This window comes from Alosa alosa, chromosome 6 (assembly GCF_017589495.1).
Source record: "Alosa alosa isolate M-15738 ecotype Scorff River chromosome 6, AALO_Geno_1.1, whole genome shotgun sequence".
Classification (NCBI taxonomy): domain Eukaryota; kingdom Metazoa; phylum Chordata; class Actinopteri; order Clupeiformes; family Clupeidae; genus Alosa; species Alosa alosa.
This window is the reverse complement of record NC_063194.1, coordinates 35883003-35910343: the sequence shown is the minus strand read 5'-3', so window position 1 is coordinate 35910343 and position 27341 is coordinate 35883003. Positions and strand designations below refer to the sequence as shown.

Sequence of the window (27341 nt, the reverse complement as noted above, 5' to 3'; positions counted from 1 at the left end):
CACTCACACACACACACTTTCTCTCACACACTTTCTCTCACACACACTTCTCACACACACACTCTCTCACACACACTCTCACACACACACACTCTCACATACACACTCTCTGTACATACTTTCTCTCACACACTTTCTCACACACACACTCTCTCACACACACACACACACACACCTCACACACACTCTCTCACACACACACACTTTCTCACACACATACTCTCATTATTATACATCACACACACAATTTTTCACACACACTTTCACACACACTCTCTCTCACACACACACTCTCTCACACTCTTTCATACATCACTTTCTTCACATAAATATTTTCACATACTTTCTCTCTCACATACTTTCTATACTCTCTCACATACTTTCTCACACACACACACTCTCTTCACACACACACACTTTCTCATACATACTTTCTCATATTATTCTCTTCTCATATTAATAATTTCTTTCATATACTTTCACACACACACTCTCACACACACACTCACACACACACACTCACACACACACTCTCTCACACACACACACACACACTCTTCACACACACACACTCTCACACACACACTCTCACACACACTCTCTCTCACACACACTCTCTCACACACACACTACACACACACTCTCTCACACACACACACTTTCTCTCACACACACTCTCACACACACACTCACACACACACACACTTCACACACACTCTCTTCACACACACACTTCTCACACACACTCTTCTCACACATACTCTCACACATACACACTTTCTCACACACACACACACACTTTCTCACATATACTCTCTCTCTTCACACACACACACTTCACACACACTCTCTCACACACACACTCTCTCTCACACACACACACACTTTCACACTTTCGTATACACACACTTTCTCACACACACTTCTCTCACACACACTTTCTCACACTCTCACACACTTCTCTCACACACACACACTCTCTCACACACACACTTCTCTCACACACTTTCTCACACACACACACTTTCTCACACACACACACTTCTTCACATACTCTCTCACACACTTTCTCACACATGCACACACTTTCCTCACACACACTCTTCTCACACACACTCTCTCACACACACTTTCTCACACACACTTCTCTCTCACACACACACACTCCCCTTCTCACACACACTCTCTCACACACACTTCTCACACACACATTCTCACACAGGCCACACAATTCTCACACACACACACACACTCTCTCACACACTTCTCTCACACTCTCTCTCTCACACACACACTCTCTCACACACAATAATACTCACTCTCCTCACACTCTCCTCACACACACACACACTCTCTCACACACTCTCACACACTCTCTTCACACACTGCCACACATACCTCTCTCTCACACACACACACACACTTCACACACACTCTCTCACACACTTTCTTCTTGACACTTCTCACACTTCTTCACACACTTTCACATACTTTCTCTCACACACTTTCACACACTTTCACACTTTCTCATACACACTTCTCTCACATACACTTTCACACTTTTCACATACTTTCTCATACTTTCTCACATACTTTTCACATACTTTCTCACATACTTTCACACACTTCCTCACACACACTCTCTCACACACTTCCTCTCACACACACAGAGTTTCTTTCTTCTTTCCTTCTGTCTGTCAGTGTCTGTTGGGGCAGTCGTGGGCTCACCGGAAGAACTTCGGAATCTGTAACCGGAGGGCCAGTTCGAACCCCGACCAGTGCAGGCACGGCTAGTGCCCTTGAGCAAGGCACCCAACCTCACACTGCCCCGAGCGCCGCCGCCGATGCAGGCAGCTCACGCGCCGGATTAGTATGTGTCACCCTCACTGTGTGTTCACTGTGTGCTGAGTGTGTTTCACAATTAATCACAGATTAGACATTGTGTGTGTGTGTGTGCCGCTTCGCGATGGGCAGATTCCTCCCTCTTTGACCGCCCGCTAACCAAACATGAAGGAACGAGCTGACTCACACTAGTTGAGGACACACACCACACACGCGCGCACACACACGCACGCACGCACGCACGCACGCACGCACGCACGCACGCAATAATAACACACCAATAATAACAGACACCTCACACGCACGCATCAATACTAACACACACGCACACGCACGCACGCACGCACGCATGCACACACACACACACACGTCTGCTGTCTGACCTGCTGTTGACTTTTGACTGTATCTAGCCTTGAGGCACAGAATGAAGCTGAACTTCTTCAGGTTAACAACAAGGAGAGCTACACACACACTGAACACACACACACACACTGAACACAATAATAAACAATAATATCTCCTCGCCATCACCATCCACAACATCCCAGGTACACACACACACACAGATACAAACACACACACACTCTCACGCACACACACACATAGACACGGACAGAGTGTATGTGTGTTCAGTGCTGTGATGTTGTTTCCAAGGAGACAGCAGCATCAGCTTCAGCTCAATGACCCATGGAGACCTTCAGACAGGCCTTCCACTATCCGCTCAGTGTATGTGTGTGTGTGTCTGTGTGTGGGCACTCCTGAGTGATCTACCATCGTTGGGTATTCAGACTCATTAAGATTTCATGGCTCTCTTATTTTTAGTTTTGTTGCGAATAAAGTTTATTTATAAAGCACATTTAAACGACATACGTCTGTATCATATAATCATATATTTATAAATAAAGTTTATTTATAAAGCACATTTAAACAACACACGTCTCTACGGCTCTATCAGTCTGACGGACAGACGTGGCCCTGACACCTGACGCCTTGTCATCTGACGTCGACCTGACGCTCACACATCAGGGGGCGTGTGCTAATGAACACAGTGCTTCCATGCTGAGACCACTTCCTCTCTTTAACACACACACACACACACACATGCATAGTCAGACTTGACAGACAGACTTGTTCTGTCAAACGCAAACAAGCGCACGCTTTCTCAAACACAAAGGCACATAAGCACTGTTTCAAATACACACACACATATACACATACACAAAGACATCCTGCAATGCGACAGCATGAATTTTTCATCAATCAGCATCTTTCTGCATGGAGCAGATGTTGCTTTCTACTGTTTCTGCCAGTACTGTGTGTGTGTGCGCGCGTGCGTTCTCAGAGAGGATCCACTGAATCGGAATTCTCTTTAATTTCAGTCATTCCTCTTTAAGAGATAAAGCCAAAATATTTCATTAGATCTTTGGTTAGGTTTTAGATTTCTCATTATATGTTTGGTTAGGTTCTAGATTTCTCAGTAGATCTTTGGTTAGGTTCTAGATTTCTCATTAGATCTTTGGTTAGGTTCTAGATTTCTCAGTAGACGTTTTAGTACACTCGATACTCGTGTGGTGTGTGTGTGCTCGCAGGTTTGATAATCTCCCTATGTGTATTCAGAACAGTGTCTGGTGTGAGCTTGCATGATGAATTCACATTAACTTTTTGAACACACACACACACACATATACATATACATACACACACACACACACACACACGGTCTCATACACACAGAGATAAAGGTCACACAGTGTTTGTGCTGAGAGAGAGTTGGAAAGGAAAGTGTGTGTGTTTTTCCTAGTTGCAGAGGGTTGATCGGCCGCATGCTATTGGTCAGTTAACCACATTACTATGAGACGGTGTTCCACAAATGTTCAGTCAGTATGGAGGTGTTTTCACAGCAACGTAAACGTCTAGGTGCTACAGTGGGTCCCAGTTAAATTTGGACGGGTTCCTTCATGAATCACGCACCCCATTTTCTCAGCAGAAATGGCACAAACTGCAGTTGACACAAACAACCACAAGGTGTCACTTGGGAGTTCTGCCACTACTATTTTTGATACGACTTGACTTAATGCTTCCATGATGCATTTTCCAAGTCAGTAGAACAATCAGAGAAAGCTGAGCCATTACCAAAAATATATGATAATACAATAGTGTGAGTTTATATATCTTATACCCTATTTGTCACGGTTACTTATAGATTTGATAGTGTAACGATAAGCGCATGAGACTTTCAGCGGGGGCACGGGAACTTAAATTGATCACGGTAGTTTAAGCTTACACTTGACAAAACATTATAATATGAAAATGTAGATGCAATTGTTGTGTGGAAAGTGCTGTTGAGACTGGAGCGAGTCATATTCAAAATAATGCAAAAAATAAATCCGCAGATAAAACCAATTATCCTCATTCATTGCAACCGCAGCATGCCTGCTTGTCGACGTTTAAACTAAAAAAAGATATCAAAGCACCTTTTGCGCTTGAATGTAGCACTAATTTAAACAGCTTGACAAATGATTTAGCTTAATTGATTATAGCCTGTACAGCAATTGTTGAACATTTTACCTGTACAAGTACATTGTTAGCCTACAGACCAATTTCCATAGTGCACATCTTATCAACAATTTGAATATCGGTGTGTGTTTCTGCATTGACAAATACCGCTCAGCACAATGATTCATGCCCAATTAATTTCCCCTGTTAAAGTGTTCGCCTTTGTAACACTATTTGGTTTCATGATGTAGGCCTAGCCTATGATAAACACCATATGGCCAAATATGTGACTCAGCTAATGTTATAGGCTATACAATTTCCCCTCTTAAAGACAAGCTGGTGTAGCTTATTAGACTAGGCTACTATTAAAATGCACCGACGGGTAGCCTTGGCTATGTGTAGCCTAAAGTAAGCTATCGCATGATTTCATGCATGTAAGTTCATGCATCTGTCAAGTTTCAGACAGGGCCTCGCACTCCCCTTGGAATGGCCCTGCAGCAGCTCCTAAGACAGCGAGGAAAAAAATTAAAATACGCTGATAAACCGGGGAAAAGTTGACAGGTTTGTTTCGTCCCAGTGATTATTTGTGAAATTGTGCAAACGACAGCCTTTTCAAGGCATTTCAAAGGAAGGAGTCGTAGCATGCAAGCTCCCAAATTGACCCAGTAGACAGAAGGCATCAATAGCCTAAATTGTTGGGACTGGGGAGGGTCATGCGCTTTTTCTCAATCACTTTGGAGGGTCATAGAAAAATGTCTTGCTGGCGCAGGGAGGGTCCGCCTTTTTTTGACTAACGCCCCAAAACTCCTCCGTAGCCCCTTAAATAAATAACAAACAGTCCCTAATTGATTATAGCCTGTAGGCCTACACCAGCAATTGTTGAACATATACCTGTACAGGACATTGACAGTAGGCCAGCCTAACAAGCAGATGTTGCAAAAAAAGACGCCAATTAATCAGAAATAAATAATGTAATCTGCATCGCTTTATTTAACAAACTGCAAGCAACAAGAGGGTTGAGTTAAGCTGTGAGGCCAAACCCAAGAGCAGAGCCTATCTGCTAAGGCACTCAATAGGCTATAACGAAGCTGTGTGCGCCTGGAAAGACAATAAGATGCTTTCTGAATAGCACAGCCAAGACGGCTCTGGTCATCCCATACCCTCCCCCACTTCCTGTAGCTTACCATTATGACTTTGCCGCTTTGGGACATTAAGTTTTTTCACGTTAAGCCCCCCCCCCCCCCCCTTCTTTCACAAGCAGTGGGGGAGCTGGGCACAAAGTAACACTTTTGGTAGACAAAGGAGGGTTCTCCGCGCTTCTGTTTTTGGCCACAATCCGTGCAACCAGGCCAGGACAGATATTTTAGAGCAGGGGTGTCAAACTCATTTTCATAGAGGGCCACATCATTGAATTTATAGGGTTACTGAGGGCCACATAATCGGCTTAACATGTGCATGGTGCAACCATGAAATCGGTATTGCAGTATGGCTTATTCAAAATTGGTGTGTAATGGTCTTAACCACTTTAAAACAGTGTGGCTGAAATAAAAACAAACAGCCTACAACAGTAACATTTTCAAATGCAACTTCTAGGCCTACAGTATTAGTTAACAACTGATCAAAATGCATTCATGGACTGACATTGATGAGAATAAACTGCAGTCAATAATGTGCATAACAATGTCCATAACACATATCACCACTAAAATTAACTGTGGCTAAGAAAGGTACTGTGTGTGTGTGTGTGTGTGTGTGTGAGAGCTAGAGAGCTATACACCCACCCACCCCCACCCCCCGAAAAAACAAATTCACGCTGTACAATATTTGTCCGTTCCGGTTTTAGGTCCGTGCATTGCAAAAAGTAGCCTACATAGCATAACAATATCCACATGCAATAATACAACAACGCCTACGATGACCTATTAATTTGGACAAATTGATACAGCCCTATAGCTAAAGTTACCTTTAGTTTTGTTCTAGCGCACCGTGGCGCCTGGCTTTAAAACAGCTGTAATCTAACGTTCTGACAAGCACACCAATTGCCTACCTTGTTCTTGCCCATCTGGAATAACTCCTCTAGCTTTGCTGTCTCCATCCTTTCTGTTTTCGTTGTTTAAACTTGTGATATCCATAACTAGTGAATTAGCCCAACATTGTGTGCTGATAACCATATATAGATAGCCGAGTAAAAGAAAAAAACAACAAGTAGCCTAGTTATGTGCCTGCGTCATGATTCTGTCTTTAAAGTTTAATAATGTTCTGCACCTTTTACTAAAGCATAAAGAAAATTAAGAAGACATCTGAGCTGCAATCGGCTCTCCTTCTCTAACACTTTTGGCTTTGGCTAAATATTTCTAAAATTATTTGAGTTTCACTAGTCACATGTTTTAACAAGCAACACTTCTTATTGAACTAATAACAGACGTGTCGAAAATTGACTTTATTTTCCATACGGAGAAATAACATATGCATATGAGTCTAACCAAGGTCAATCTTGCCAAAAAAAACCCTCAAACCTGAAAACACATGAGGTAAAAGTGCAAAAATCACTAAACTAACACGCCGCGATATTTTTGTATTGCAATCATTGTAGCCTACAGTTGTAACAGCTGAACAGTCGCTTTTACTCCCCGTTATCCTCAAGATAAACAAGTATTGCCAGGAGCAACACCTTGCAAAAAATGATAACAATAGGCCTAGGCCTTCATATGGCTCTGCTCCTGCCTAGATTCGAACTCAGAACTGCCTGAAAGTTGCAGACCTGTTCTGGATATAATGTGCATTAACCCACTCGACCGTCCAGACAACGCTATCTGCTTCGAGTAGCCTATTGGGTAGGAATGTAGCCTACACTGGTTGCTGTGGCACAGTCTTGAGTGACCGAATTACTGTTAAGGAGATGCTGTAGGCAAAGGCTATATTTCAACCTCGTTAGTGTAGTAAAAACAAATCAGAACTATTCACAAGGTTTCTGGGCAGCATATTTATGTTCTGTTAGCAAGCGAACTTCTCATGACTACCGACAAAGTAGCCTACTGCCAGCTGACGAAGCTCTCATTTTAAAACATTACTGAGAGACAGGCACTGTACAATCAAGAAATCTTGCCACTGAATCCAAAACTATGTTTAACATTATGTACAAAGCTTAGGCTACAGTGGACTAGCATGTTGCAGGGGCTGCTAAAAACACAAAGAAACGCCCTTGCTGTCGAATGGGCCGTCCGGTTCGACCGTGGAACGCCACAGCAGACTATGCTGCCCCCAAGCGGCTGCAGTTGTACTTACATTTCACCCAGCTGCGTGAATCACCTTGATCGTGAATGAAGTGTCAATTTTTAACTGGGACCCACTGTACTTGTCTTTCCATTACTGAGTTGTGGGTGCAGCTCACTGACTCTTATCTTGTATCATCTTAATAACCGTCTTGTAGGCTAAAAATTAACACCGTTTTGAAACATGTAGTCAACTCATAGCAGGAGCTAGCTCATCTTCATAGCAGGAGCTAGCTTATCTTCATAGCAGGAGCTAGCTCATCTCTTATAACAATCGTGACCCATAGCAGGAGCTAGCTTATCTCATAGCAGGAGCTAGCTCATCTTCATAACAGGAGCTAGCTCATCTTCATCGCAGGAGCTAGCTTATCTTCATCGCAGGAGCTAGCTCATCTTCATAGCAGGAGCTAGTTTATCTCTTATATCAATTGTGACCCATAGCAGGAGCTAGCTTATCTCATAGCAGGAGCTAGCTCATCTTCATCGCAGGAGCTAGCTCATCTTCATAGCAGGAATTAGCTCATCTCTTATAACAATCGTGACCCATAGCAGGAGCTAGCTTATCTCATAGCAGGAGCTAGTTTATCCCATAGCAGGAGCAAGCTTATCTCATAGCAGGAGCTAGTTTATCCCATAGCAGGAGCTAGCTCATCTTCATAGCAGGAGCTAGCTTATCCCATAGCAGGAGCTAGCTTATCAAGCTAGGTCATCTCATAGCAGGAGCTAGCTCATCTTCATAGCAGGAGCTAGCTTATCTCATAGCAGGAGCTAGCTCATCTCTTAGCAGGAGCTAGCTTATCTCATAGCAGGAGCTAGCTCATCTCTTATAACAATTGTGACCCAGCGGGGTTAGTTGTAACGCCACTCATACTCATACAATGATGTTGCAATACAAAAATATGTGTGTGCGTGTGTGTGCCTATGAGTGTTAGTTTAGTTTGTTTTTGTGCTGTTTTGCATTTTTACCTCATGTGTTTTCAGGTTTGAGGGCTTTTCTCTTGTCTGACCTTGGTTCGACTCTTTGCTTCCATTGGCGCATATTGCTCATCTTATTTCTCCATATGGAAAATAAAGTAAATTTTTGACACACGTCTGTTGTTAATTCATGACTTATGTATCATAAATAGTCTGATCCTATCCCATCATATACATTCAGATGCATGTATTGAATTAAGCCAGCCCTAGGCTATATTAAAAGCATAAGATTTTCCGTTTGCTTCGGGATTTAGGCCTACCGGTAATTGTTTGATTATAGTGCTTAATGTTGGGACTGTCGCAGGAGACGTACTGTAGGCCTATCAGCCATCAAAATGAAAGCTCATCTGGGGGTAATATTGTGGAAACAGCTGAAAAAACGTTAAACATACACATAAACCTGCTCTCAAGTCCCACCTGGTGGTTGTTTGGGTCATTGCAGCTTCACTGGGGAAATATAAATAAAAGACGCGTGATTCATGCGTGAGGCCACGTGATAATCACACGTGAAGCCGGACAATTCAAAGTAGTACCCACTGTACATACCTTACCATTCAAATTCATATTGTGCATACCGTACCATATCAGATTCATATCCTACATACCCTGGAAATCCAGAGAACTTGCGAAAGCCCAATTTGAATTTGCTCAGCGAGTCACTCTGGCAACCAGTAATGATGCTCATTACCCATGCTCTTGGAGCCGAGCTGCACCAATCTCATCGGAGTATCTGATATATGCGAGGCCAGAGGCGAACTAAACAGATGACCGTGAGATTTTCAAATGGGCTGCAACGTCGAAGTCCGCATCGAAATCTGGAATCAGTTAGTAAATATTGGCATGCAGTGATATTTTCAAATGCATGCAGATAGATGGATAGATAGATAGATAGATAGATAGATAGATAGATAGGTAGATAGATACTTTAGATAGATAGATAGATAGATAGATAGATACTTCAGATAAATAGATAGATAGATAGATACTTTAGATAGATAGATAGATACTTTAGATAGATAGATAGATGGATACTTTAGATAGATAGATAGATAGATAGATACTTTAAATAGATAGATAGATAGATAGATACTTCAGATAGATAGATAGATACTTTAGGTAGATAGATAGATAGATGGATACTTTAGATAGATAGATAGATAGATAGATAGATACTTTAAATAGATAGATAGATAGATAGATCAGTGTGCGTGTGTGCCGCCCCTTCAGTTGGGCCTTTTCATTACTCATAGCCAGACCCTGAATCTTTCTAGATTTGGGTTTGGATCTCTAGGCTATCCTACATGCCGTATATCACATTAATATCCTACATACCATATCATCAGATTCATATCCTACATACCATATCATACCATATAACTCATACTGCACTGTGTGTGTGTGTGTGTGTGTGTGTGTGCGTCCATTGGTTTCGGAGCCTAATGGTCCTTAGCGCCAAACTGAGCTCTGTGATTGGTTCTCTCTCACACACACACACACACACTCACGCATGCACACACACATGTACACACACTCACTCACACACACACTCACACACACACTCACACACTCACTCACACACGCACGCATGCACACACACACACACACTCACGCACGCATACACACAGTCACATACACGCACGCAAGCGCACACACACACACACACACTCACACACACACTCACACTCTCTCTCTCTCTCTCTGTCACACACACAGCATACCAGAGTAGTATCCTGTACACGCTTGTGTGTGTGTTTGTGTGTGTATGTGTTTGTGTGTGTGTGAATCATTGCTACTGTGTATGCGGGTGAATCATTCCTTATTCTTCCTAAGTTTGTGTGTGTGTGTGTGTCCGGTGTGTGTGTGTTTGTCTTGCAGAGGGCCTTGCTGTTGGTGTGGGGTTTGGGGCTGTCGGAAAAACCTCTTCAGCCACATTTGAAAGTGCCAGGTATGACACACACACACACTAGGGCTGGGCGATATGGACCAAAACTGATATCCCGATATTTTGGGGCTGATTGGCGATATACGATATCGATACGATATTGATATTTCAAACAGAAAGAGCGAAGTGCTTGGTATATTCACTCAACACAACAATTATGACAACACAGCCAGTTTTAATTATATTCATTTCAGACTGCTCTAACAGAGCTGTGCAAAAAAAGTGTAAACAATAACATAGGCCTACAATAGGCATAGGCTACAGTTGCTCTGATAAAGCTGTGCAAATAACAAAAGACCAAAAGTTGACCCTGACTGACAACGAGGCCTACATTGTACTGCACAATGCAATAGGGCCATTTTTTGGGCACAATAATATTGAAAAACCTGCAGTTTTGTCACACAATGCAGCTTTTTTTTTACCTGTAAGGGTTTGATAGGGCCTAGATGACAAGCAAATGTAGACTATGATGGCCTAGACATGTTGCTATCAACAACAAAAATAGTTTTAAACAATTAGGCTACTTAAACAACGTGAACTGAGTCACTCATCAAGAGTGTGATAGACGCCACCGGCGCTTTTGTATGCGTTCATTTTTGCATGTTTCTATTCTAGAAGAAAAATCACTACACGACGATTGAATGGGGTTTCAGGAATCATAAAAATGATGCCCTAACTGCTACGCGAAGTCGCGTGCATATCCTCTTAATAAAATCAGCGTGTAATGCTTGTCCCCTGAGGACTAGATCTGCTACTCTCTAAACGCAAGCATTCATCGGTGTATTTAAATTAGCTAGGTTATGTACCAAAATGACATTTTACCGTGAGTCGAAGAGCTGTAAACAGTGTTGTAACTTAAATCTGCGTGGTACAACACCACTTGGAGCTCCAGTGGAATTTTGATTTCACAACGAATTCTCGGTCTAGCCGCTGATGTGCCGACGAATAGGCATCAGCACCAACCTCTGATTAAGGTAAACAAAATCTGACTCAGTGTCCGGCCATGTTTGAAAGTTTGTAGTGCTGCGAGGAGAACGCAACACGCTTAAGGGGCGCGAGTTGAGCAGAGCTGCGGCTATCTGAATGGTCTGAACACAGAAGAGCAAGTGGCTTTGATAAAATGGCCAATTATTTGACATATTACCGGTATTGTCTCAACTACATATCGTTTTCAAAAATATATCGGTCGTAGTCGTAATACCGATATATCGCCCAGCCCTAACACACACACACACACACACACACACATACATACAGAACCATACACACACACACACACACACACACACACACACACACAGAAACACACACACACACATACAGAACCATACACACAGACACACATGCAGAACCATACACACACACACACACACATACAGAACCATACACACACACACACTCAGAGGTATACACACACACACACACACATACAGAACCATACACACACACACACACACACTCACTCAGAGGCATGCACACACACACACACACACACACACACGTCGGGGGTGTAACTTGCCAAAATACATGAATCCAAATATTTCCACGCAGAGCTGCTGTATATCTGGTTGTTTACTGCTTCCTTGACCATCCCAACTTAGTTTATCCAGCCCATTTATACATCTCCTGCTCTAAACTAGTTTATCCAGCCCATTTATACATCTCCTGCTCTTAGTTTATCCAGCCCATTTATACATCTCCTGCTCTAAAAAGTCACATATTCTTGAACGCTGTACGTTAGTAAATAGTATAGTAAGTCTGTAGCGCCTCCCAGTCTGTGGTTGGGGGGTGAACAGTCTGTGGTTGGGGGGAGACTAATATTGTCCACGCGTGGGGGTGATGGGGGTGATGGGTGTGCGCGTGTGTGTGTGAGGAACAGAAACACTGCTGTGTGTGTGTGTGTGTGTGTGAGGAACAGAAACACTGCTGTGTGTGTGTGTGTGTGTGTGTGTGTGTGTGTGTGTGAGGAAACACTGCTGTGTGTGTGTGTGTGTGTGGAGGAACAGAAACACTGCTGTGTGTGTGTGTGTGTGTGTGTGTGTGTGAGGATCAGAAACACTGATGTGTGTGAGGAACAGAAACACTGCTGTGTGTGTGTGTGAGGAAGAGAGACACTGGTGTGTGTGTGTGTGTGTGTGTGTGTGTGTGTGAGGAACAGAAACACTGCTGTGTGTGTGTGTGTGTGTGTGTGAGGAACAGAAACACTGCTGTGTGTGTGTGTGTGTGTGAGGGAAGAGAAACACTGCTGTGTGTGTGTGTGTGTGAGGAAGAGAAACACTGCTGTGTGTGTGTGTGTGTGTGTGTGTGAGGAACAGAAACACCGTCAGTGTGTGTGTGTGGTGTGAGGGAGAAAACACTGCTGTGTGTGGTGTGTGTGTGGGAGGAAGAGAAACACTGCTGTGGTGTGTGTGTGCGTGCGTGATGAAAACACTGAAACGATCCCGGTGTCAGTGTGTGTGTGGAGGAACATAAACACTGCCGTGTGTGTGTGTGGTGGAAGAGAAACACTGCTGGGTGTGGAGGGAAGAGAAACACTGCTGTGTGTGTGTGTGAGGAAGAGAAACACTGCTGTGTGTGTGTGTGTGAGGAAGAGAAACACTGCTGTGTGTGTGTGTGAGGAAGAGAAACACTGCTGTGTGTGTGTAGAGACCAATTGGTCACACAGTCACTGCGTGTATGAAGGTATATTGGGTGCAAAAAGGCTTACAGCACATTTAACTGCAGATTTGCATGTGCACACCTAAAGTCAGTAAATGTGTAACAGTAAAGTTGAAGTTGTACATATTTTTTATATCTTGTTAACACAAAATAGGGGGTTACGGGTTCACAAATCCTTTTTACAGGTACACAAATCCCATCGCGGTGAGTCACAACTTTCAAGAGTCACGACTGACACTTTTGTTCCAATCGTTGCAGTGCAGTTGCGCGAACACATTTGCACATCCTGTTTCATAATCTGAGAACATGCACAACATTTGTGCATTTGTAAACCCAAATGTGAACTAATGCATCCGGTGCATCTGTGAAATAATTTAATAAAATTCTACAGATCGCTTTGATTTTCTTGCACGACTACAAGTCAATTGATTCAAGTGCTCGAATCTGCTTCACGAAAGTGATGATACTTTTGCTCCTGGCTAGGTGATATAATAGAGCAAAACGATTTGTATGTGTGCACGCCGGTTTAATCGACGAGAAAACAAGGGGCCGGATCTGGATCCTGGATCGCCAGACTACCATTGCCTGCTCATAAAGTAAGTAACCTCAGCATGTTTCCTTATCAATGAAGGACACACGATTTATAGTTTTTCTTGCACAAAGCGAGGAAAAAAATGTTGCGGTGTGCGGTGTTAAGTTTTACGATAATTATTATTCATAATGTCTGCACAGTAAACAATTGCTAACTTGCCTAGCACTATCCAATAGTCTTCGTGCAAGATACAAGTCAGCTGTTCGAAAATTGCAGAACGATTGTGTCAGATTGTGTGTCCTAACGATTTTGGACGAAAGCAGTGCTATATTTCTGTACTTAAACTAGTTATTTATCTAGCTTATAGCTAGCTTGATCTGCCACTGGAGGATTTTAGCAAGCAGGTAAACTAAGCTTAAACATAGCTGTCATGATAATGTAAACCAACAAAACAAGATAACTTTCTTCATATTATTATCATGTTACTTTACCTTATGAGCAGGCAATGGTAGTCTGAGCCGATCCAGATCCGCCGCCTTTGTTTTCCTCGACGACTACCGACGCGGCATTATTATTGGAATCTTTTGTCCTATTGTAACACCTAGCCAGGAGCAAAGTATCACTTTCCAGAGAAGCAGATTCGAGGACTTGTATCAATTGACTTGTAGTCGGGTAAGAAAATCAAAAAGCGATCTGTAGAATTTTATTAATGAGAAATCATTTCTCAGATGCACAACTTTGGATGCATTAGTTCACATTTGGGTTTACAAATGCACACATTTTGTGCATGTTCTCAGATTATGAAACACGGATGTGCAACTGTGTTTCGCACCAACCGCGCTTGCAACGATTGAGCAAAGTGTCGAGAAGGCGGACTCTTGAAAGTTGTGACTCACAGGATAGGATTTGTGTACCTGTAAAAAGGATTTGTGAACCTCAGAGCCCCTATTTTTTTATGTTAACAAGATATAAAAAAATATGTACAACTTCAACTTTACTGTTACACATTTATGACTTTAGTGTGCACATGCAAAATCTGCAGTTAAATGTGCTCGCCACTTTTGCACCCAATATACCTTCATATGCGTGTAGAGTTCTGTGAGCAGTCTGTGTATGTAAATGTCATTTCCTCACATGTGCTACCCAATGCTGCCATCTAGTGGACACCAGCGGTTTTGCATGTTAATTTTCCTATTTCCCATTGCCAGGGCCCGTATTCACAAAGAATTTTAAGGCTAAAAGTAGGTCCTAAGTGGCGAATTTAGGAGCAACTCCTAAAAATAATGGGTGTGTCACTCCTAACTTTAGGACTCCTAATTTGTTTCACTAAAAGTAATTCACGAAGCATTTTAAACCTAAAAGTAGCACCTAAGTCTGGGACAGCCTAAAAGAAGTCGAGAGGACTCCTAACTCACTAAGACCTATTCACAAACAGCTTTTGTGGCATTTCACGCTATGATGTTTTGAAATGGGTATGCTAACAGGAGCTTCCAATCGTGGAGGGAAACAATTTTGCATTGTAGGCATAAAAGGGATGCCATAACGCCACCAACAACAACCAAAACTACTCATTGTCAACATGTAAATTAAATGTAACGTTGAATTGTGAATCAAATTAAAATGTTCTCCTCTTTGCAAACGTAGGCATATGGTGACAGATTAATTTAATAATGTTGCAAAGATAGCCTAGCCTACTGCATCAATCCATAGGCCTATGTTTTATTAGGCTACTAGGCTATTTTGTTTTGCCTTACTCTTTATTCATTTAGGCTAGGCCTTTTATTCAGTTATTCATCATCTTCCGCCCTTCTCAAGACTACTTGTGTAGCTTACGCATTCTCAGACCTGTCACCTGTCACTCATTATCGTAAGGGAGGTGTTTGGAATCATTCCCACGCTACAATCATCAGCCAATCGAGGTGGTCACTTCAGTCAAGCTCGCATGAGTAATGACGCCATCCATAGCAACGGGCTACTCACTTAGGGATTGTCATTTTTCCTTACTAAGAGTAGGTCTGAAAGGCTTTGTGAATAACTTTTAAGAGAAAAACTCCTAGCTAAAATCTTTTTTGAGCGAAAGTTAGAGTAATTCCTAGTGGTAAGATAAAAGGCTTTGTGAATACGGCCCCTGGTGTGTAGATAGATAGATAGATAGATAGATAGATAGATAGATACTTTATTGATCCCCAGTGGAAATTCAAGGTTGGTGTGTGTGTGTGTGTGCACCTGGTGTGTGTGTGTGTGCTTGGTGTGTGTGTGTGTGTGTGTGTGTTCTGTGTATTTCTCCATCTCTCTAGCTGCTTTGTTCTGCTCTTTACTCCAGTGTCTATGTACCCTACACACACACACAAACACACACACACACACACACCAGGCGCACACACACACGCATACACATATACAGTACACACACACACATATACACACACACACACGCACACACAATCAAGGAGCACATGACATTACACTCACAGTGCTCCAAACAGCCAGTTGAAAATGTGTGTGTTTGCAGTATTACATGAGAAGCCACAAAGGTACAACACACACTCACACACACATACACTCTCTAGAGTGCGGTTCGGGACGCAAATTTCTGTCCGAACCCGGCCCGCATCCGACAGAGTTGGCGTCCAACCCTAACCAACCCTCGACAGGCATTTTAATTTTATGTCCAACCTGACCCGGCCCGACGCAGATGATGCCTCAGTTATTCCCATGCTAGTGATTAAACGCCACGCGCCAGTGGATAGCCTGTCTTTCTTTAGCCCAGTTATTCCCATGCTAGTGATTAAACGCCACGCTTTGTGGATAGCCTGTCTTTAGCCCAGTTATTCCCATGCTAGTGATTAAACGTTCACGTTTGTGGATAGCCTGTCTTTAGCCCAGTTATTCCCATGCTAGTGATTAAACGTTCACGTTTGTGGATAGCCTGTCTTTAGCCCAGTTATTCCCATGCTAGTGATTAAACGTTCACGTTTGTGGATAGCCTGTCTTTAGCCCAGTTATTCCATGCTAGTGATTAAACGCTCAAGGATAGCCCGTAGCCCAGTGGATAGCCCGTCTTTTTAGCCCAGTTATTCCCATGCTAGTGATTAAACGCTCACGTTTGTGGATAGCCTGTCTTTAGCCCAGTTATTCCCATGCTAGTGATTAAACGCTCACGTTTGTGGATAGCCCGTTTCAGCCCAGTTATTCCCATGCTAGTGATTAGCCCCAAGCCCGGCTTTTAGCCCAGTTATTCCCATGCTAGTGATTAAACGTTCACGTTAGTGGATAGCCTGTCTTTAGCCCAGTTATTCCCATGCTAGTGATTAAACGTTCACGTTTGTGGATAGCCTGTCTTTAGCCCAGTTATTCCCATGCTAGTGATTAAACGTTCACGTTTGTGGATAGCCTGTCTTTAGCCCAGTTATTCCCATGCTAGTGATTAAACGTTCACGTTAGTGGATAGCCTGTCTTTAGCCCAGTTATTCCCATGCTAGTGATTAAACGTTCACGTTTGTGGATAGCCTGTCTTTAGCCCAGTTATTCCCATGCTAGTGATTAAACGCTCAATGCTAGTGGATAGCCTGTCTTTAGCCCAGTTATTCCCATGCTAGTGATTAAACGCTCCACGTTTGGATAGCCTGTCTTTAGCCCAGTTATTCCCATGCTAGTGATTAAACGCTCACGCTTTGTGGATAGCCCTGTCTTTAGCCCAGTTATTCCCATGCTAGTGATTAAACGTTCACGTTTGTGGATAGCCTGTCTTTAGCCAAGTTATTCCCATGCTAGTGATTAAACGTTCACGTTTGTGGATAGCCTGTCTTTAGCCCAGTTATTCCCATGCTAGTGATTAAACGTTCACGTTTGTGGATAGCCTGTCTTTAGCTCATTAAACGGAACAAACAAATGGAAATTCCGGAAATGGAATCAGATGAGCGTGCACGCACGCAGGTCACACACAGCGCACATTAACACAAGAGGCCCAAGCAAGCATAGCCTATTGAAATAGAATTCTAGTCTTGACGAAAAGTCTTGAAATGAACTGCAACAGTCTTTGAAACTACAGTGCCTCTGTCACTAATCCATATGCAGCATCGACGTTAATTGGGGCAACTCGAGGAAATCCTCATCCAGTTGAACGAGACGACCTTATAGCCTACCGGTAGCCTATGTCTTTACCAGTATGTAACGCAAATAATCTTAAAATCTCCTGATAGGCTAACAACTTTTTTTTAATGTCACCCAAGACATGCCACCTGAAATGCACATGCGTTGTCACGGCTACATAAACAAATCTTGCACACAGGAAGAAAGCTGTTAGGTCTTTTTTATTTTATTCTCAAAAAACAAACGTTTGCATCATGTAAAGCAGATCTGTTGGTTACCCAACATAATAAGCTATTTTAAATGTAAAGCTTCCAATGCATATCGCCCCCATGTGTCCGAACCCGAACCGAACCTGACTATAATTTCTAAATATTTGTCCGATCCCGACCCGTCGGGACCCGTCGGGCTCGGGTCGGGTTGCCACACTCTAACCATACCTGTCAACACTCCCGTTTTTCCCGGGTTTCTCCCGTATTTCAAGGTCATCTCCCAGCACCTCCCCGCTTTGTTATTTCTCCGAAAACTCCGTAATTTGCATGGCCATCAAACTTCATTTTAAAATCATTGATCCATTCAGGTTGCCAGATTGTGTATGAAATACACCCTACACATACACGATCACTTAGTTTCCATTTCAACCGTTTTGTCATAGGCTAAAACCTGGCAACCCAAAACCCAAATAAGGAATGGCCTACTCCAGAACTAGCTGTTGTGAAATTGTTGGGAATTTAATTGATTAACACATCACATAAACTGTTACTGAGTGTTGTTGATACACTGAACTTGTGCCCTCGGAACCAAATCTGACAGCAAGCAGCTTTGGAGTTTTGGAAGTAGGCTGCAGGCAGGCAGCTGGTGGATACATAACTGGCATGCGTAAGGTAATGGTAAGGTAAAAGCAACGACCGAAATGCAGTGTTGAAACACGTGTATGAAACGTATTAAATATGCAAACACTGATCCGGTATAAACACAGAGACCAAATTCCTTGTGTACACTTGGCCTACAAACCTGATTTACTTTACATACATACAGACAGACAAACACACACACACACTCACAGAGGGAGAGAGAGAGAGAGAGAGAGAGTGTGTGATTATGTTAAATGTGTACTACTGTCATGAGAATCTGAAGTGTGTGTGTGTGTGATTAAATGTGTACTACTGTCACAAGGATTTTGTGTGTTTATGTTTTGTAAGACATCTGTGTGTGTGTGCGCGCAGAAATTTGGCCATCGGGATTGGCATCCAGAATTTCCCAGAAGGCCTTGCAGTGAGCTTGCCTCTGAGGGGCTCGGGAGTTTCCACCTGGAGGAGTTTCTGGTGAGACACACACACACACACACACACACTAAAGCAAGAGGCTACACTGAGATTCTGAAGGAAAAGATCAGGCAGTGTGCCAAGAGACCTGCCCCAATAGGCATCACTGGACCACGTCACGTCTTATCAAATGCTGACAGCTGTGTGACGAGTGACGTTTTTTGCCTCAAAAATAAAGCTAAAATAAAACTCTGTAGTCACAAAATGAATTGTGTTGGTATGAATATATGTTGTAGTATGTGATTCCTACAGTGTAAAAAAAATATACTAACGTTTTGGAAACATTGAAAATTATTTGAATAGACTAAGAAAGCCATCACTCTGGTGATTACTATTATATGGTTAGATTGATTTGTTTAGATGCAGAGCAATTGCTGCCTTGACAACACTACGTCATGGCTTCAGTTCTCTATATTTTGCATTTACAACGCTACATCATGGCTTCAGTACTCTATTGTTGCCTTGACTACGCTACGTCATGGCTTCAGTACTCTATTGTTGCCTTGACAATGCTATGTCATGGCTTTACTCTATAGGTAAACAGTTTTATTTTTACAAGTAATTAAGGAACCTGTAAAGTGAGAAAGGAACCTGTAAAGTGAGAAAGGAACCTGTACAGTAATAAAGGAACCTGTAAAGTGAGAAAGGAACCTGTACAGCAGTGGTTCTCAAACTTTTTCTTACATTCCCCACTTTAATCAAGGGGGCATTCTCGAGCCCCACCTGTCCCTCATCGCTTTAAGAAAGTGGTAGGTCAAGCTTAAAATTGTCAAATTTATTGAAATAAGGACAAGTTCTAAATGTATCCTCTTCAACAGAGTTAAAATAAGCTGGTGCTGCAGATATAATAATAAATAAATACATAACACACATATTTCTGTTTTCCAGCAACATATTAGGAAGCATAGGCCATTTTACAGCATTGTACTATATGTTCAATGAAATACCAACATGCTGCATTAAATGGATCCATAATCCAGTCATACCCCGAGCACTGCTGGTTGGGGAAATATTTTGAAATAAACTTGCAGGGATGTGATGTAGGCCTACTGTTTAATACATGGGATCACAAGAGTGCCTCCCAATCAGACGCTTCTTCAGCGATTTAGCCTAGAAATCTCAAAAGGCATAATACTGTCGCAATCGAGGCCTGTCCCATGCTCGAGTTTTTGGTGAATGCAGTAATCTTACTTTTGCTAGGTGAGGTAGGTGCTTGTTTTTTGCCTTGTAACTGGACATTTAACTCAAATGTATCGCTAAGATATATCAAATATATCAGCTAAGATAGGCTCAGCTTCGTCAGAAATGTTCATTAGTGAACGGCTTGCAGATTCAAACATCGCCTCTTCCTCCAAGAAGAGGCGACTCGAGCTCAAACATCGCGACAGCACTTCCCTCGAAAGCCACCTTGCCTCGCTGTGAAACAGTACAGCCTTTTGGTCAGCTATCTCTTTCAAGTGCGGAGAATAGGACACGCTTTTAAGGGCCGGGTTTTGATGAAATTCACCACCACAAAACGCTCAAAATCTCATGTAGGTCGGACTAACTAAAAACGCCTTTGACACTTCCCTGAAGCAAGCCATCGTCCCATCATGTTTCAAAGCTGCCACCATCATACCTGTGCGAAGAAAAACTGCTCCATCCTGCTTCACGACTACCGCCCTGTGGCACTGACACCCATCATCATGAAGTTAGCCGAGCGGGCTTGTCATGTCACATATCAAAGCCATTCTTCTCCCCACCCTGGACCCTTCCAGTTTGCATACCGAAGCCAAAGCGGTCTACAGAGGATGCAATCTGCTCTGCCCTCCACCCAGCCCTCACCCACCTGGAAAAAGAGACTCATATGTACTTGCTGTTTATAGACTTCAGTTCTTGCATTCAACACCATAATACCACAACAACTCATCTGCAAACTTGACAAACTGGGACTCAGTACCTACCTCTGCAACTGGCTACTGGACTTCCTCTGTCAAGAGGCCCCAAGTAGTACGGTTGGCAACAATACCTCAAAGCAGCATCACACTGAGCACCGGGGGCCCCCTTGCCTGCAGGCTCCAGTCCGGCTGCTTCACCTACTGGACGATGACTGCACTGCAACCCAGCAACAATCACATAGTGAAATTTGCTGACGGCCCCAATAACTTGGTGGGGTCTCATCACCAAGGGCGGCATGACTCAATACAGGTTGGAGCTGCACTTCATCTGACCCGCGTGGTGCAAGGGACAACAACCTCCTGCTGAGCACGCCAGCAAGACCAAAAGAGAGATTGTTGTTGACTTCGGAGAGGTCACACCCAACACCTGCCACAGCCATCGGCGGTGCTGTGAATGGAGAGAGCGAAGCAGCAACAAATTCCTGGGGGTGCGCATCAGTGAAGACCTCCTGGACCACCAACACTGCCATCACTGGCGAGGCTCAGCGCCGCCTGTACTTCCCTGCGGAAACTCAGGCGAGCAAGTGCTCCACCTCAGCCATCATGACCACATTCTACCCGAGGGGCACCATTGAGAGCATCCTCTCCAGCTGTATCGCTGTGTGGGAAGCTGCACTGAATACAACAGGAAAGCCCTGCGGCAATATAGTGAACACAGCTGGAAGGGGATTATTGGTGCTTCACTCCTCCCTGAAGGACATTTACACCTCCCACCTCACCGCCAAAGGCACTAAAATTGTGAGCATGCAAGTCACCCTCTCTGTCCTGTTTGATCCTACTGCCCTCTGGGAAGAGGTTGCAGCTCCTGCCTCCCGCCACTACCAGACTCACCAACAGCTTCCATACACCAGTTGTGTGATGCTGAACTCTCTCCCCTCCTCTCCCCCTCCACCCTCAGCCACACACTAACATCCTGGACATTGGACCCAAAATGGCCGCCTGCACTAATCCACTTGCACACTTGTACACTTTTACAACTTGGTAAGTTGTTGTCCTGAAAACACAAACACTTCTGCTGCTCTACATAACTTGCAACTTTACCTATGCCACTTTCTTCTTACTTAGGGTCAAACAGAACCACCTAAGCCTTTTATTGGTCTGACTTTTGCACTAGTATTTTATTGACTGTCTATGCAATAATTTCAACCAAATTTTGCTGCTCTTATTTTTCATTACTATATGCCCTCTTATTTAATTCTATTTACTTACTCTTTTTGTTTACTTTGAATGTTAAGGTTTATCTGTGGACCTAAATTATAAAATATGTCTCTGTCTCACCTGATAGGAGAAACGTGAATTTCCGATCTCTTTGTATGTCTGGGAACATGTGAAGAAATTGACACAAGCTGACTTTGACTTGACTTTGACGAAGCCCCTGTGAATAACATGAAAGCCCATTATGCATCGGTGTTAATGGGCCCAGACTACAGATAAAGTAAATAAATAAATAAACTCCTGTTATTCACGTCAGTTCGCGCCCCACCTGGCATGTCACCTACAGTTTGAGAAACGCTGCTGTACAGTAATAAAGGAACGTGTAAAGTGATGTCTGATCTCCATTTCCCTGCCCAGGTACGGGCAGTTGAGCGGGATGGTGGAGCCGGTAGCGGGGTTGCTAGGCGCGTTTGCGGTGGTGCTGGCGGAGCCGTTGCTGCCCTACGCTCTGGCGTTCGCTGCCGGGGCCATGGTGTACGTGGTGGTGGATGACATCATTCCTGAGGCGCAGGTCAGGTGAGTTCTGTTTCTCTGGACAACGGAGCGCCTTCCCATGCACACACACTCATACACACACTCACACTCATACACACACACACTCATACACACACACACCACTCATACACACACACTCATACACACACACACCACTATACACACACACACACTATACACACACACACATACACTCATACACACTCACACACACACACACACTCACACACACACTCACACACACACACTTACACACACACATACACACACACACCACCACACACACACACACACACACACTCATACACACACACATACACACACTTACACTCATACACACACACAAATACACTCATACACACACTCATACACACACACTCATACACACACACTCATACACACACACACTCACACACACTCATACACACACACACACACACACTCACACACGCACACACACACTCACTTACACACACACACTCATACACGCACACACACACACACACTCACACTCATACACACTCACATACACACACACACACACACACTCATACACACTAGGGGTGTAACGGTACACAGAAGTCACGGTTCGGCTCTCATACCCCTCGTTCGGACATCACGGTCCGGTACGAAGCCGGGTACAATGGAGGGAAAAGCAAAACCAAAAATGCAGAAAGCAATTTTTTTTTTTTATTGTGCATGTATCAGGCTGTACCACCTAGTGTCATACAGTCCCTGAGCTATCTGCAACAGCCTGAAGTGTGTAAGCTGTAGGCTAAACAGTACAATAAGTACCCAGACTCCATCTGTAAGTTGTAAACAAAATAAGACAATCAGCTATAAAACTTAAAATAGGCCTACAGCATCTCTTATTTCTGAAAGTGCAAATTACATAGAATAATGATTTTAAAATCCACTTAAGCAAGACCTTCAACATCTGTGTTTAGTTGTATATGGAAGGGTCTACAATTTGCCTCAATATTTTTCAGTGTGTGTAGAGAAATAATCTAGCCTACTAACTGTGAAAATATCACACTATTTTGGCTCTTCTTTTAAAAAAAACGAAATTGCTCCTTTCATTTCATAAACAGACTACAACTAGAAGTCACATGACTTTGCCCTTCGACGTTAACTCACCGTAGCATGGTTTGTTTATTAGCCTGGTTAGCGTTGACACTTACTGTCTATGCACTTAACACTACCAGCTCCTCATGTGAGAAGTTACAAGTTACCCCAACATAAAAGTAATTTCACTCACTGATTTACATGGCTTCTCTGTCATTACCAAATCATTTAATTTAAGCCATAGGGTTTCTAGTCGTATTTAAAGGTGTATCCAGCTGGGTAGCTTATAGGGAAGTTTTTTTTTTTTTTTTTTTTTTCTCATTTCGTGATTGGTAGCCTACATCATCTGCGATGGCTTCAACATGTGTAGCATATATTTCCACTTACATACCCAACAACTGCTGAACAATGCCGCATTAATAATAGCTTCTTATCCACCACTCTCGCCTGTACTACTGTAACTGAAGTTCCCAAACCTAAGGACCTGGAAAGCTGATCCTCTAATGTGTGTCGCCACCTTAGTGCTACTATCTCTGACTGACTGATTCCACTAACCATCTGACAAAAACATAGGTTTCAATCAGAGCTTCATAGAGCTTAAGCATGGCCACAGATTAATGCTAGGTGTCGCTAAAGAACTCCCGTAACCTCTCAAGCATTTCTAACAGTAATTGGCGCATGACATTAATTAATACCATTAACGAAGTTTTATGTTTTTATACCGCGGTATTCTCCGCGGTAAATTCATGCACCTAACCGCGATTTATACCGCTTCGTCTACCACATGAACCGCGAGCACTCTAATACACACACATCACACACACGCGCACACACACACTCACCCTTACACACACACACACACACACACACACACATACACACACACACACTCATACACACATACACACACACACACACACACATACACACACACACACACATCCTCTCACCCCTGAGCCGCCTTCCTCATCACTCTCCCAGGAGAGCAACCTCACAGGTACGGCCGTGATTCCCAGGTGTGGAAGAGCACATCGGCACCTTGAATCGGGTTGGGCACTGAAACACGGTTCTAATATGGCACCGGTGCCGAATAAACGGTAGTAACTGGATCAATAACAATGTGGATTTCGTGCCCTCATGACGGTAAGTATCGTTATTTTTAATGCGCTCCTCGCTATTTTTTTATACCTAGGTATCACTGCATGTCATGCCATCTCTAATGTCTTGTTTCTGATAGCAACACATCCAGATACAGGTAGCTAACATATGATACACTGGATGTATAAACCAGAGGGGTGCACCACATAGACGAAAGTGGACAGTGTTTGACAGCTATGCGGAGCCCAAGTAGCTTACTCTTAAAGCGACATCACAGCTCCTGTCAAAATCTAGCAGTGGGCCTGCCTAATTACACACAAGCAAAAAGCTATGAAACAACATCAACAGTAGGCTAGCCTATACATTACACAATATCCTTGCTAATGCGCTAACTGATATTTTATTTGAAATTTATCAGCAAAGTTGTAAACTTTATTTCACGGATGTGTTAAACAAAAAGCATAATTTAATGGCATGATATTAATCTTTCATGTGCATGAGGCCCATATAGCATCACAAATGAATATGAAGACTGCGTTAAAAGTTAACTGGCAAAAACATAAATATGTAGGTTACATACCCGACGTCACTGAGCTGTCAAAGGGGCTGCGAAACCATCTCCGCATCGCTATCGCTAATTAAACTCAGCTGACTGGTGTTAGCGCGTAGCCATAGTTGCTGTTAAAATACTAAGGCTGGCGCTGGGAATCTAAACACTTCAACATCGACATGTAGCCTAAAAGTGTTCAAAACTACAAGCATTGGGGAACTGGAAGCATTTGGGAACACACTGAATTAACTGGAAAATAGAGTCCATGTTTATCATTAGCTTTGCTTGCCAATGCGTTGTCCATGACCTGGCAGTTTAATGGCCGGTTTTTTAACATACATTATGGCAAAACCGCTAGACTGGGTAAACTTGAAAGCAGAGCTTTACACCATTACATTATTGATGCATGCAGCTGTTTTAACATTTAAATGTATTATTCAGTAGGAGCAATGATATATTGATAGTAAATTGAATATAACAGTTCAATTTCATGTTAAAATTTGTCTTATCAATAAAAAAAAGCAATGCATGCTTTAGACCATTTTAATTTAAAACATTTTAAAACAAAGTACGGTTCAGGCACCGCTTCCGCACCGCACCGCTTTTAAAAGTATCGGGATGAAGAATCGTATCGATAAACCCAAACGATACCCAACCCTACACCTGAAATCCTCATCAACGATGTGTGTGTGTAACTCTGACGTGTGCGTGTGTATCTGATGTGTCTGTACAATGACTATGCATAGATCTATGTAGTCATTTGGTGTGTATAACCTGTTAGTATATAACTCGTGTGTGTGTGTGTGTGTGTGTGTGTGTCTGTTACAGTGGCAACGGGAAGTTGGCCTCATGGACTTCTATCCTGGGTTTCATCGTGATGATGTCACTGGACGTGGGCCTGGGTTGAGGCCTCCCATTGGATAAAAAACTCTGCTGATGTCATTCAAGCGTGGAGGGGTAATGCGGATTTCGGTCATTGAGGACCGCCTTCGGGTTTTTGTTTTAATTTTTGATCTGAAATCTTGTGGGTTTGGGGCCAACGGGCTGGACAGAGGAGGACACTCCTCACATTCCTCGCACCTGAAGTGTGTGTGATCTGGAATCACTGCTGCAGGGGGGGACCATCTGCCATTGTGTTCTGTGTGAGTGTGAAAGAGGGTGTGTGTGTGTGTGTGTGAGAGGGGATATTTGTGTGTGTGTGTGTGTGTGAGAGAGGATGTGTGTGTGTGTGTGTATGTATATGAGTGTGTGTGTGTGTGTGTATATGAGTGTGTGAGAGGATGTGTGTGTATGAGTGTGTATGTGTGAGGATGTGTATGTGTGTGTATATGTGTGTGTGTGTCTGAGGATGTGTGTGTATGAGTGTGTGTGTGTATACGTGTGGATATGTAGTACAGACACAACTGAATAGAAGGCCAGAGTGATGTGGTGATGATGTAATAAACAGAGGGTGTGTGTGTGTGTGTGAGAGAGAGGATATTTGTGTGTGTGTGTTTGTGAGAGAGGATGTGTGTGTGTGTGTGTATGTATATGAGTGTGTGTGAGGATGAGTGTGTGTGTGTGTGTGTATGTGTGTGTATACGTGTGTATATGTAGTACAGACACAACTGAATAGAAGGCCAGAGTGATGTGATGATGATGATGATGTAATAAACAGCCATGATTGAGTATATTGTATATTTCCTGCTGAACACACACACAGATACACAGATGAGCAGTGGGGAGGAGACTGATATGTGATACTACGCAGGTTCCATTGGTGCTGTGACCTGAATTGAGTGTGAGGTGTAGGAGTGTGAGGTGTAGGGGGAGTGGGAGGTGTAGGAGTGTAAGGTGTAGGTATGGGGGGT

General features: G+C 43.2%; 1 protein-coding gene across 1 annotated transcript in view; it reads left to right on the top strand.

Moving 5' to 3' along the window:
* Positions 1–26441, top strand: part of LOC125296862 (zinc transporter ZIP11-like) — a gene marked incomplete in the record, with an annotated part of 51936 nt that extends 25495 nt beyond the window's left edge. The window contains 5 exon segments of the mRNA XM_048246976.1: positions 2361–2390; positions 10461–10530; positions 19033–19131; positions 22641–22799; positions 26320–26441. Of these exon segments, the coding sequence (XP_048102933.1) occupies positions 2361–2390; positions 10461–10530; positions 19033–19131; positions 22641–22799; positions 26320–26398 (437 nt within the window).
* Between the last annotated feature and the right edge of the window lie 900 nt (positions 26442–27341).